At 37.2% G+C, this 14,667-nt stretch overlaps 1 protein-coding gene across 1 annotated transcript in view; it reads left to right on the top strand.

Annotated features, from left to right (window-relative positions):
* Nucleotides 1–14,667, top strand: part of TACR3 (tachykinin receptor 3) — a 127,362-nt gene that overhangs the window by 38,538 nt on the left and 74,157 nt on the right. Inside the window, exons 2-3 of the mRNA XM_044681304.1 lie at nucleotides 11,231–11,419; nucleotides 13,617–13,767. Coding sequence (XP_044537239.1) covers nucleotides 11,231–11,419; nucleotides 13,617–13,767 — 340 coding nt within the window. The remainder of the gene's footprint in view (nucleotides 1–11,230; nucleotides 11,420–13,616; nucleotides 13,768–14,667) is intronic.

Below are 14,667 nucleotides of genomic sequence, written 5' to 3'. Positions count from 1 at the left end.
CTTTCCCAAAGATCTGACAAGTACACTATTTTGTGTTCATTTAACTTATTTATAGTTTCCCTATTTATATTCAAGTCATTCACCCATTCTGAATTTATATTGGTGTAGGGTGTGAGATGTTGTTCTAAACCTAAACTCTCCCATATTGTTTTCCAGATTTCCCAGCAGTTTTTGTCAAATAGTGGATTCATGTCCCAAAAGTTGGGCTCTTTGGGTTTATCATACACTGTCTGCTGATGTCATTTACCCCAAGTCTATTCCACTGATCCTCCTCTCTGTCTCTTAGCCAGTACCATATTGTTTTGATGACTGCTGCTTTATAGTATAGTTTCATATCTGGTACTGCTAGGCCCCCTTCCTTCACATTTTTTTTTCATTATTTCCCTTGATATAGTTGATCTTTTGTTATTCCAAATAAAATTTGTTATAGTTTTTTCTAATTCAGTAAAGAAGTTTTTTGGTAGTTTGATAGGGTTTTTTAAGTAGACCATCATATCATCTGCAAAGATGATAGCTTAGTCTCCTCATTGCCTATTTTGATACCTTCAATTTCTTTTTCTTCTCTAATTGCAACTGCTAGTGTTTCTAGTACTATGTTGAATAATAGAGGTGATAATGGGCATCCTTGTTTTACTCCTGATCTTATTGGGAAGGCTTCTAATTTATCCCCATTGCATATGATGTTTGTTGATGGTTTTAGGTATATACTGTTTATTATTTTTAGGAAAGGTCCTTCTATTCCTATACTTTTCAGTGTTTTCAATAGGAATGGATGCTGTATTTTGTCAAAGGTTTTTTCAGCATTATTGAGATAATCATGTGATTTTTGTTTGTTAGACTATTGATATGGTCAATTATGTGGATGGTTTTCCTAATGTTGAACCAACCTTGCATTCCTGGTATAAATCCCATGTGATCATGGTGGATGATCCTCTTGATCACTTGCTGGAGTCTCTTTGCTAGTATTCTATTTAAGATTTTTGCATCTATGTTCATGAGGGAGATTGGTCTGCAGTTTTCTTTCTCTGTTTTTGATCTACCTGGTTATGGAATCTGTACCATATTTGTGTCATAAAAGGAATTTGGTAGGACTCCTTCTTTGCTTATCGTATCAAATAATTTGTATAGTATTGGGATGAGTTGCTCTTTGAATGTCTGATAGAATTCACTTGTGAATCCATCAGGCCCTGGCGATTTTTTCTTAGGGAGTTCTTTGATGGCTTGTTCAATTTCTCTTTCTGATATGAGATTATTTAGGTATTCTATTTCTTCTGCTGTTAATCTAGGCAGTTTATATTTTTGTAAATGTTCATCCATATCTCTTAGATTGCTATATTTATTGCCATATAATTGGGCAAAATAGTTTTTAATGATTGCCTTAATTTCCCGTTCATTATTGGAGAGGTCTCCTTTTTCATCTTTGATACTGTCAATTTGGTTTTCCTCTTTCCTTTTTTATTAGATTGACCAGTACTTTGTCTATTTTTTCAAAGTACCAGCTTCTAGTCTTATTTATTAATTCAATGGTTCTTTTACTTTCGATTTTATTAATTTCTCCCTTGATTTTTAGTATTTCTAATTTAGTTTTCATCTGGGGATTTTTAATTTGCTCTCTTTCTAATTTTTTGAGTTGCATGCCCAATTCATTAATCTCTGCCCTCCTTAATTTGTTAATATATGCACTCAAGGATGTAAATTTCCCCCTGAGTACTAACTTGGCTGCATCCCACAGAGTTTGGTAGGATGTCTCATCATTGTAATTTTCTTCAATGAAATTGTTGATTGCTTCTATAATTTCTTCTTTGACAAATTAGTTTTGGAGAATCATATTATTTAATTTCCAATTAGTTTTTGATTTTCCTGTCCAGGTGCCCTTACTAATTATTATTTTTATTGCATTATGATCTAAGGTTACATTTATTATTTCTGCTCTTTTGCATTTGTTTGCAATGGTTCTATGCCCTATTACATGGTCAATCTTTGTGAATGTGCCATGTGCAGCTGAAAAGAAGGTGTATTCCTTTTTGTCCCTATTTATTTTCCTCCACATATCAATTAGATCTAATTTTTCTAGGACTTCATTCACCTCTCTTACCTCTTTCTTATTTTTTTTCAGTTTGATTTATCTAGATCTGAAAGAGGAATATTTAGATCTCCCACTAGTATGGTTTTACTATCTATTTCCTTCTTGAGCTCTAACAGTTTCTCCTTTATGAATTTGGGTGCTATACCACTTGGTGCATACATATCGAGCAGTGTTATTTCCTCATTGTTTATACTGCCTTTTATCAGGTTGTAATGACCTTCCCTGTCTTTTTTAATCATATCTATTTTACTTTGGCTTTGTCAGAAATCATAATAGCCACTCCTGCCTTTTTTTTCTCATTTGAAGGCCAAAAGATTTTGCTCAAGCCCTTTCTTTTAAACTTGTGTATGTCTACCCGTCTCATATGTGTTTCTTGTAGACAACATATGGTAGGATTTTGGTTTCTAAACCACTCTGCTATTTGCTTCCGTTTTATGAGAGAGTTCATCCCATTCACATTCAGAGTTATAATCATCAGTTGTGCATTTGCTGACATTTTCGTATCCTCCCCCATTCCTATCCCTTTTTCTCATACTATTTCCTTTTAAACCAGTGCTTTGCTATTAAGACCCTATCCCTTATCCCCTCCCTTGATTAATTTCCCTTTCTACTCCCTCCCTTATTTTTTCCCTCTTTTTTTAAAGGCCGTATGAATTCCCTCCCCCTTCTTCTCCCCTCCCTTTTTTTGACCTCCCCACTCCCCTGCTCCCCTTGGTTTATCCCTTCTGACTTTCTCAGAAGGGTTAGATAAGAGTTTTATGTCCCAATGGAGAGTATAGCTACTCTTCCCTCTCCGGGTTGATTACTCTGAGAGTAAGGTTTGATTATTACCTCTTAATGCTCTCTTCCTCTCCTTCTTATAATAGTATTTGTCCCCTCTCCTTCCCATGCCCTCTTTGTGTGTAGAATATCCTATTTTTCTTATTCACTTAAGTTTCTCTTGGTTTCCCCTACAATTCATTCCATCTTTCCCATCCCCCATGTCATCTTAGATTATTTAGTGTTCCACCCTCTCCCTGTGAATTATTCTTCTGATTACTATAATAGTGAATACTATAATAGTGAATAGAGTTCACTACAGAGAATTATATATAACATTTCTCTACATAGTAATACAGATAATTAGATCTTACTAAGGTCCTTAAAAAGGCAAATTTTAAAATTATGAGTTTTCTTTCTTTCCCTCTGTTTCTTATTTACCTTTTCATGTTTCTCTTGATTTTTGTGGTTGGATATTGAAATTTCCATTTAGCCCTGGTCTTTTCTGTGCAAATACTTGGAATTCTTCAATTTTGTTGAATGCCCATACTTTCCCCTGGAAATATATAGTCAATTTTGATGGGTAGTTGATCCGTGGTTGCAGGCCCAGCTCTCTTGCCTTTCTGAATATCATATTCCAAGCCTTGTGATCTTTTAGCGTGGAGGCTGCCAGATCCTGTGTGATCCTTATTGGTGCTCCTTGATATTTGAATTGTCTCTTTCTGGCTTCTTGTAAGATTTTTTCTTTTACTTGGAAGCTCTTAAATTTGGCAATTATATTTCTGGGCATTGTCTTTTCTAAGTCGAGTGTCGAGGGTGATCTATGGATCCTTTCAATGTCTATATTGCCCTCTTGTTGTAGGACTTCAGGGCAATTTTGCTGAATAATTTCTTTTAGTATGGAGTCCAGGTTTCTATTAATTTCTGGTTTTTCTGGAAGACCAATGATTCTCAAATTTTCTCTTCTAGACCAGTTTTCTTGGTCTGTCACTTTCTCATTGAGATATTTCATGTTTCCTTGTATTTTTTCAGTCTTTTGACTTTGTTTTATTTGTTCTTGTTGTCTTGAGAGATCATTAGCTTCTAATTGCTCAATTCTAGCCTTTAGGGACTGGTGTTCCTTCTCAGTCTGGTCATTTCTGGTGTTCAATTTGCTTATCAGTTCATTTGATTTCTGAGCCTCACTTTCCAATTGCAAGATTCTACCTTTTAAACTGTTATTTTCTTGCCAGATCTCTTCCATCTTCCTCAAAATCTCAGTTTTGAACTCTTCCATAGCCTGTGACCCATTTTCCTTATTTGAGGAGGGTCTGGATGCTTGTTTGTTCTCTTCCTCTGTTTGCTCGCTTGTCTGGATTTTCTCTGTGTATAAGTTGTCAAGTGTTAAAGACTTCTTTTTCTTGTTGTTAATCTTTCTCTTCTGAACTTCCTGAGTCTGGGTAGCCATCATTAGCCCAGCAGCTTCTCAGCTTTATCCTCGCACTCAGGGTCTGTCTATGGTCTTTTGGCTCCTGAGGTCTGAGGTCTGGTTTTTTCCCAGGTCAAGCCACCTGGCGGACCCCCTTGCTTGATCCTCTTGCAGAGGTTTCTTTACAAGTCTCAGGGCGCTGCTTCCATAGTTGAATACCCGTCTGCACTGGTTCCCCACTCAGGGTTTCAGAGCCTTAGCTCACGGCTGTGTCTGCCTCCACCCGCAGCTCTGCATGCCCCAGCGCTCCGTGTCCGCGTTCAGAATTTGTGCTCGTTCTTTAGCTTTTTGGGGACCTAAATCTTGCTGCTCTCAGGAACAGGCCCTGGAGCTGCCAATGACTCGATGGTTGCCCCAAACTTTCTCTATTTCTTTTTAGCTGGCTTTGGCACTATAGGTGGTGTGTGTGGAGGCCGTATGGGGGGGGGTGGTTGCTCAGCCCGCGATTTAGTGAGAGCTGTTTCACCCCTTTATAGCATGGAAATGTCCCGATTCCATGTACCTTCCATGCTGCACCCTGTTGTGGGGTTCCTCCGTTCGTCTGGACTTGTTTTTTTGTCTCCTCAAGGAGACTTTGTATGTTTTGGTCAGGAGAGGTTAAGAGCTGCTTTTTACTCTGCCGCCATCTTCCACTTTCTAATTTTTTAAGTTGCATGCCCAATTCATTAATCTCTGCCCTCCTTAATTTGTTAATATATGCACTCAAGGATATAAATTTCCCCCTGAGTACTGCCTTGGCTGCATCCCACAGAGTTTGGTAGGATGTCTCATCATTGTCATTCTCTTCGATGAAATTGTTGATTGTTTCTATGATTTCTTCTTTGACTAGCTGGTTTTGGAGAATCATATTATTTAATTTCCAATTAGTTTTTGATTTGCCTGTCCAGGTGCCCTTACTAATTATTATTTTCATTGCATTATGATCTGAGAAAGTTACATTTATTATTTCTTTTTTTTCATTTGTTTGCAATATTTCTATGCCCTATTACATGGTCAATCTTTGTGAATGTACCATGTGCAGCTGAAAAGTAGGTGTATTCCTTTTTGTCCCTATTTATTTTTCTCCACATATCTATTAAATCTAATTTTTCTAGGGCTTCATTCACCTCTCTTACCTCTTTCTTATTTTTTTTCAGTTTGATTTATCTAGATCTGAAAGAGGAATATTTAGATCTCCCACTAGTATGGTTTTACTATCTATTTCCTTCTTGAGCTCTAACAGTTTCTCCTTTATGAATTTGGGTGCTATACCACTTGGTGCATACATATCGAGCAGTGTTATTTCCTCATTGTCTATACTGCCTTTTATCAGGATGTAATTACCTTCCCTGTCTTTTTAAATCATATCTATTTTAACTTTGGCTTTTTCAGAAATCATGATTGCCACTCCTGCCTTTTTTTTCTTATTTGAAGGCCAAAAGATTTTGCTGAAGCCCTTTCTTTTAAACTTGTGTATGTCTACCCGCCTCATATGTGTTTCTTGTATACAACATATGGTAGGATTTTGGTTTCTAATCCATTGTGCTATTTGCTTCCGTTTTATGTGAGAGTTCATCCCATTCACATTCAGCGTTATAATTATCAGTTTTGTATTCTCCAACATTTTGGTGTCCTCCCCTAATTCTATCCCTTCTTCTTACACTATTTCCTTTAAAACCAGTGGTTTGCTTTAAGCCAGTAACCCTTGTCCCCTCCCTTGATTTACTTCCCTTTTTACCCCCTCCCTTATTATTCCCCTGTTTTTATTTTTAAGGCCTAATGAATTCCCTCCCCCTTCTTCTCCCCTCCCTTTTTTGACCTCCTCACTCCCCTGCTCCCCTTGGTTTATCCCTTCTAACTTTCTGAGTAGGGTTAGATAGAGTTTTATATCCCAATGGATATAGCTACTCTTCCCTCTCAGGGTTAATTACACTGAGAGTAAGGTTTAAATATTACCCCTTAATGTTCTCTTCCTCTCCTTCTTTTAATAGTATTCATCCCTTCCCCTTCCCATGCCCTCTTTGTGTGTAATAGAATATCCTATTTTTCTTATTCTTTCAAGATTCTTTTGGTGTCCTCCACTATTCACCCCTCTCTTTCCCTCCCACCCATATCATCTTAGACCATTTAGTATTCTAACCTCTCCCTATGAATAATTCTTCTAATTATTATAATAGTAAATGCTATAATGGTGAACTGAGTTCACTGCAGAGAATTATACATAACCTTTCTCCACATAGGAGTTCCAATAATTAGATCTTATTGAAGCCCTTAAAGAGGCAAATTTAAAAAATATGAGTTTTTTTACTTTCCCTTCTGTTTCTTATTTACCTTTTCATGTTTCTCTTGATTTTTGTGGTTGGATATCGAACTTTCCATTTAGTCCTGGTCTTTTCTGTGCAAATGCTTGGAAATTTTCTATCTTGTTGAATGCCCAAACTTTGCCCTGGAAGAATATAGTCAGTTTTGATGGGTACGGGATCCTTGGTTGTAAACCCAGTTCTCTTGCCTTTCTGAATATCATATTCCAAGCCTTGTGGTCATTTAGCGTGGAGGTTGTCAGATTCTTTGTGATCCTGATTGGTGCTCCTTGATATCTGAATTGTCTCTTTCTGGCTGTGTTCAGAGTCCGTGAGTTCTTTAGCCTCTTGGGGAGGGGGGGTGGGTCTTAAGTCTTGCTGCTCTCAGGAACAAGCCCTGGTGAGCTGCCAATGACTTAATGGTTGACCGAAACTTGACTCGTGCTCTGGCTTTGGAGCTGTAGTTGGTGTGGGGGTGGGGGGAGGGGGTTGCTCCACTCATGTTTTAGTGAGAGCTGGTTCACNCTCTCAGGAACAAGCCCTGGTGAGCTGCCAATGACTTAATGGTTGACCGAAACTTGACTCGTGCTCTGGCTTTGGAGCTGTAGTTGGTGTGGGGGTGGGGGGAGGGGGTTGCTCCACTCATGTTTTAGTGAGAGCTGTTTCACCCCTTTATAGCATGGAAATGCCCCGATTCCACGTACCTTTGATGCTGCGCCCTGTTGTGGTGTCCCTTCTTTCCTCTGGATTTGTTTTTGTCTTCATGAGGAGTCCTATATGCATGGGTTAGGAGAGGTCCAGGAGTTACTTTTTACTCTGCCGCCATCTTAACCCCACCTGTGTTAAACATTTCTTGATGTGTCTTAATGATAATTTTATTATTCAAAAACTTTTATTCTTCAAAAAGTGGAAGAACCACAAGAGATTTTGTAAAATCATAGAATCGAAGAGATAAGGCTGTCAAGAGCCACAGAGATTAAATGACTTTCTCAGGGTCACATGGCTAATAAGTGTGGGAGGCAGAATTTGATTCATCTGACCCTCAGTCCAGCACTCTACAAAGTATATCTAGTTGCCCAGAAAGGAAAATGATATGCAAGATCAGATTGTTATCAATGACATGGATTGGTTGCTGGGATAGACATGGGGACTTTGGGAGGGGAGGACAGGTGGGAAGACCACTATATCTTAGAGTTTGCAATAGAAAAGGAAAGGAAGTTGAACAGAGTCTCTAAAAGATGCCCTCTGCTGGAGTTTGGGAGATTAGATTAAAAGGACTCAGAAGAAATATAGAATCCTTTTGGTCAAAATTCTAGAGAAGTCTGCGTGGGAAACTCTAAAGGATGAAATTCTGAAAATACTTGAAGAAATATTATCTATGGAGTTAATTTGAAGAGACAAATGTGTATGCACAGAAGAGCCACTAATCAATTTATATTTCTTAAATATATGTGCAGAAATTTAAAAAATATAAGCACGAGTCCTACATTGGTTTGACCAATTTGACCAATAATTATCCACTCTTCTCTATACTTGAACCCCATTTCCTTTCTGTTTTTGCTAACATAAAAGTTGAGCCCAATATAGAAAGACTATCCGGAGGGTACTTGGGCTGTCAATTAAAAATAAAAATATGTTTTTTTAATGAATTTTGGAAAAAGGAGAATCAAAGGAGGATGAGGACTACAGTAGATGGAACAGTAATAAGTAATATCAAGTAAAGACAGAGGTGTTCAATTGCTAGTTTGTTTTTTCAGACAAAGAAAATCATCTTTGTATTAGAAAGAACAGAAGAAAAAGGGCTATGAAAGATGATGTCTAATTTAAATAAGGAAAGAGTAAGAAAGGTCCTAGATTCCTATGATACTCAAAAACCTGGTGTCTATGATAATTGAACCACTGTCAGGGATATTTCAAAGAACAGGGAAATTGGGAGAAATGCCACATGACTAAAGAAGGGTCAACATCCAACTTTCAAAAAAGGAAACAGTAGTGACCAAGGGACTCGAGTAAGTACAGATCATGCCAAACTAACCTTAAGTTCTTTTTTGACAGTTGTCTAAATTATTTGCTCAGAAAAAAATTGTAAATATAGTTTTCCTAGCTTCAAGGAAAGAATTTAGTAAAATTTCTCATATTCGCATTGTGGAAAAGGTAGAGATTTGGGCTACACAATACAATAATTAAATGTATTCAGAGATAACTAGGTGAGACAGGGGATAGAGCCCCGTCCTGGAGTCAGAAAGACTTGGGTTCAAATCTGGTTTGAGATACTTAGTAGCTGAGTGACCATGGAAAAAGTAGCTTAACTTTGGCCTCAGTTTCCTCAGCCTCAAAATAGCACCTATCTCCTAGGGTTATTGTGAGGATCAAATGAGATAGAACATTCAGCACAGTGTCTGGCACATGGTAAATGCTTAATAAATACTTGTTCCCTTCTCATCTTTTTCCTGTTACCTGATTGAATCTCTTAACTCAAGGAACAGGCATTAAGGGTTTGGTGTCAGCTTAGGAGATAAACAGGGAAGAACCCCAGATATCTGTTTTTGGCCTGGTACTTTTTAACATTTTTGTCAGTGATTTGGATAAAGGCATACTGATGCAGACCAATGAGATTTTCAAATGACACAAAACTGAGAGGGTTAGCTAACCAACCAAATGGAGAATAGAGATGCAAACATTTGACTAAATCTAAAAAGTAGTTAAAAGAAATTGAGTAGTAATAAATGAGCATTTTTACACTTAGTTTCAGAATATCAACTGCCCAAGTACAAAATGGTTAGACAGTAATTTGGCTTTAAAGATCTGGTTTTGGAGGAGTTAGTGGATTGCAAGTTCAACATAAATCAACACTGAAATATGTTAGCCAGAAAATTTACTATTATTTCTAGCTGAATGAAAGAGTGCATAGCTTTTAGAAATGAAGAAATGGGGATACTGTTGGTCCTCTGGCCAATTAAAATCATACCTGGAATTTTTTATACAGTTCTGAGAACCATATTTTATAAAGGGCATTGATAAACTAGAGAAAATCCAGATTGATGAAAGGCTTTAAACTGACACCACATGTATGGTCTATATCCCAAAGAGATAATAAAAAAGGGAAAAGGATCTACTGTTATGAAAATATTTATAACAGTTCTTTTTATTGTGGCAAAGAATTGGAAACTGAGAGGATTTCCATCAATTAGGGAATGGCTGAACAAATTGTGGTACATGTTGATGATGGAATACTATTGTGCTATAAGAAATGATAAACAAGATGATTTCAGAAAAATCTGGAAAGATCTGCATGAATTAGTGCAGAGAGAAATAAGGAGAACCAGAAGAACATTGTACACAGTAACAGCAATATTGTTTAATGATTAACTGTGAAAACTTGACTGCTCTCAGTAATGCAATGATCTGGGACAATCCTGAAAGACATATGGTGGGGAATGCTATCTACCTCCAGAGGAAGAACAGAAGAACTGTTGGAGTTGGATAAATGTGGATCAAAGAATACTATCTTTCACATTAGTGTACTTATGGTTTTATTTTGGGCTTTTGTTTACAAATAACTTTGCTCTTATAGCAATGACCAATATGGAAGTGTGTTTTGCATGCTAAAAAAATTTAATTAATTAATTAAGTGATACCATATGAAGAAAGAAGTACAGGACTTTAGCCTGAGGAATAGAAGACTTGGAGGGCATGACGACTATCTTTAAGTATGTTAAGAGCTGTCATAAGAATTTTTTTAATATATTTTTAAACCCTTAACTTCTGTGTATTAGTTCCTTGGTGGAAGAGTGGTAAGGGTGGGCAATGAGGGTCAAGTGACTTGCCCAGGGTCACACAGCTGGGAAAGTGTCTGAGGCCAGATTTGAACCTAGGGCCTCCCGTCTCTAGCCCTGGCTCTCAATCCACTGAGCTACCCAGCTGCCCTCATAAGAATTTAGTCTTATTCTGTTTGTTCCAGAAAGCAAACTAATTGAAAGTTGAAAGAGGCAAATTTGGGTTTGATGTTGGGAAATTTTTTTGGTAATGATTAGAACTATCCAAAAGCAGAACCGGCTGACTTGAGAAGTAATGGAATCTCTTTCATTAAAGGTCTTCAGTCAAAGGTTGGATATCCATTAGTCAGGTAGATGTAGGAGGCTCCTTTCTGTAGTATATTTTGGACAAAATAGATTTTTGAGGTCCCTTCTGATTCTGTGATATCCTTCCTATTTTGATCTAGAACCTAAATATTATATTCTTATAGCCAATCTGATTATAAAAGTATCAAAAACATAAGTCCATATCCAGTACATGCCAGAAAGGAAATCATATTTTATTCAAGTATATTCTGTATAATTGGTGATTCATGATACAAACATGGATCCTTCATGTCCTCTGTTCTCTCTTAGTTCTCTTGTCAAAATTGAGGATATATTTGATTTAAGAGTGAATAGGTACCATTAACATTGCTTCAAAAGCATCAACAATATGAAATTTCTCTTGAAACTGAACATTTAAAAGGAAATAAATATTTTTACCCATATTCATTTTGCTTTTCAGCATAGGGAAAATCTTGGTCACTGAATCTTGAACTCTTTCTACATGAAACTCATTCTCCTAACAAGAATTTGGGTTGTTGGTTTGTTTTCAAAACAGATACATGGCCATTATAGATCCTCTGAAGCCCCGACTGTCTGCAACAGCTACAAAAGTTGTCATTGGAAGCATTTGGATCCTGGCTTTCCTTCTTGCCTTTCCCCAGTGTCTTTATTCCAAAACGAAAGTGATGCCTGGTCGAACACTTTGTTATGTACAATGGCCAGAAGGTTCAAAACAGAACTTTACGTGAGTTGATTTCACCCTTTATCTCTTTTATAAATAAAATTCTGGGTAGGAAAGAATTGTGAAAGACATTGAATAGCAGGAAGAATTTTCTGTATCTCTACTTTTATATGTCATATTTTAGATGTACGTTTAAGAAAATCAAAAAGAGGAAACATTCTATTTAAAGAACTTGAATGTTAATATATCCCATGAGGGAAATGAGAAACACCTAATTATACATTTCCTGGAAGTCTTAGTTTTGGGTTGATCTTATGTCTGAACACACATCTAGGGGAAGTTCTAGGAATATCACCTCTTGAGAGGTTTCATTTTGTATTGGTATTTAACTTTACTGTTTTTATGTTAAGATCAGTGCTGTATACAATAGAATATGTATGTATGTGTGACATATATTATATTGTATACCATTTAATTTCAACTGGAATTTTAGTATTTCCCCTACTAGAGTTTTTTCTTTAGAAATGACAATTTATAATCATCTTGTCAATTAGCCCAGGCCACCAATAGAGAAATCATGAGAAAAAAATGTTAGGAAGATCTTAAGAAAAATCAAATGACAATAATTCATATTCAATACATTAGGCTTCAGAACCCTTGACTTAATGTTAGCCTTTGGTTTTCTTAACTGTCAATGGGATTATTCTATCAGGTGATCCTTAGCCCATATATGTATAATCTAGTAGGAAGATAGAAATTAGCAGGTTAAATGTTCTCCCTCCATATTCACCCCATCTATTTATGAGGGCTTTTAAAATAAAAGGTTCCAGGAGAACAGTTAAGAATGCTTCTTTCTATCTTTACCTTCTAGAAAAGGTTTAAAATGCAAGCAAATTTAGAAAGATGGAAGCTCAGGCTGGTAGACAATAGGATGACTTCTACTTTCCCTTGAATTGTGAATTATCCATGTAGCACCATCTTTTGTTCATAATTTCAGTGAATTTTTCTCTATATTATTTTAGTAATCTGGGCTGTCCCATTCTTTTTATGGGAATAACATGTACTTATGCCTCAACGACTTGAGAATGTAATTCTTCTGGTTGCTAAAGATAAGTTAGTTATAATCAAATTTTTAAAAGATGTATAAGCAATTGGCTTAAATTTGTTTCAGCTGACAGGAAATGCAGATTTATGGACCTACTGCAATCTCTTTTCTAATATTAGTTTTTATATTTCTGACAGAAAGATAAAAACCCAACCCACTTAGAAAAGGAAGGTATTACAGCAAGTTAGCTCTTCTATGGGTCCCATGGGTCTGGTGACAATTAATTGTACTAGTTTGCTCATCTAACTCAAGAAGACAGATTTTGACATTCATTCAATAAGCATTTACTTTGTGCCAGGCACTGGGATTACAAAGACAAAGACAAAAATGAAAGAAACTTTGACTTCAAGATTTCATTCTATTGGGAGAGAGATTGCATGAAGGGAAAAAGACAAAATGGAAAGCCTTTTCTAATGAGGGTAGTAGCAATTAGGAGACCAATCTGTATAAGATAACATGAACTGAGCATCTAAGGAACTGGGAGATAGAGTGAGTGAATTCCAGGCCAAGCCTTATAAAGCATGAAGATGGGAGATGGAATTCCCTAGATGGGGAACAGCAAACAGAACCATTTGGCACCTTCAGGTTCTCATACGTGTCAACTTAGAAAAGCCCAGAACCACTAAAAGAGTTACAAACAACAAATTTTTAATCAGGATAAAGGAGACAGAGTTCTTATGGCCACCACACGGAGTCATGCACACATAACACCAAGACCACACCAAGCTAATCTCTGAGACTCTGGGAACAAGGTCTCTGGGAAAATGCACCATGAATGGGAATTCCAACAAATTGAAGAACTTGGGGTTTTATATTTACTTTGGGGAATAAAGTAAAGGACAACTAATTGATTTTTATGGTGAGGAGGGAAGGAGGATTCCAGCCAGGGACTAGACAACCTAGGAGATGTCTAGGTACAATGGTAGAAGTTGTCATTTGCTTCTTCCAGTTATCATTATCCCACACTGTGAGACCATTTGATGTATATGTGTTGTGTTTTGTTTTTAAAAGTGAAAAGAACATTCAGAGGGTGACAGCGTAGTTTTTTGTTTTGTATTGTTTTTTTTTAATTTTCTGTTTGATTCACAATCAGAGCCAATTCAAACTATGTCTTTTCCTAGAGTTCTCTTTTGACCTTTGTTTGTTCCATTGTAGGTACCATATTATTGTGATTATACTGGTGTATTGCTTCCCATTACTTGTCATGGGCATCACCTACACCATTGTGGGAATTACCCTCTGGGGAGGAGAGATCCCAGGAGACACATCAGACAAGTACCATGAGCAGCTCAAAGCCAAAAGAAAGGTACTATTATTCCCTTTCACCTCTCAGCTAATTTTATGTTAATTCACTCCTCCATTCCCTTTTTTATAAAGTCAATTAGCCAACATGCTCTTTGTCAAATGGGATGGCATTCATAATGAGAGCTAGATTAGGGGGAGAGGGGAAAAATACCTTGATTAAAATGTCACCTTCCTAGAATTATTTCAAATAGATTCCATTCTAATGAGTAGATTTTAATTAATTAAAAGTCCATCAGGAGAAACAAGCTTGGTTCAGGCTACTAGGTGACTGAAAACTTTCTTAGGTTTCTTGGGTGGGAAGAGATCTGCAAAAGTTGTTTCTTCTTTTCCTTGCCTCCAGGCTGGCTCCTTCAGGCTATCCAAGAATCATGTACAGTGATGGCAAACTTTTTAGAGACCATGTGCCATGCCCTGCCCCCAGAGACTGTGTGCTGTGCCCCATGCCCCCATGGGTGCCAGGTGCCTCCCCCCTTCTTAGTCAACACAGGGGATAAAAAAAAGCACTCCCATTGGGCTGTTGGGCAGAGGGACAGGGAAAGTGAAAAATGTCCTCAGCAAGTGTACAGAGGAGGAAGGAGCACTTTGCTCCACTCCAGCTCTGCCATCTGTGAGCTGTATGTTCCCATTCAGCTACTAGGAAGAGGGGCAGGTGATGTGAAAAAATGTTATCAAGTGTAGTGGAGAGGGAAAGGAAGCAGCTCCATCCAAGCCCCTCTGATTTTCTAATAATGAACTCTAGCAGGGGACAGTGTACATGCCCACAGAGAACACTCTGTATGCCATCTTTGGCATGCATGCCATAGGTTTGCCATCTCTGATGATGTCCTTGCTAATTGTGTGAATTATATCCTATTCCTCCCCCTCTAGAAAAGAAAATCTAAATTTAGGGTTCTACATTTTT

This window comes from Gracilinanus agilis, chromosome 6, assembly GCF_016433145.1.
Source record: "Gracilinanus agilis isolate LMUSP501 chromosome 6, AgileGrace, whole genome shotgun sequence".
In the NCBI taxonomy this organism is placed as follows: Eukaryota; Metazoa; Chordata; class Mammalia; order Didelphimorphia; family Didelphidae; genus Gracilinanus; species Gracilinanus agilis.
The sequence above is the reverse complement of the archived record's forward strand: the minus strand, read 5'-3'. Positions and strand labels throughout refer to the sequence as shown.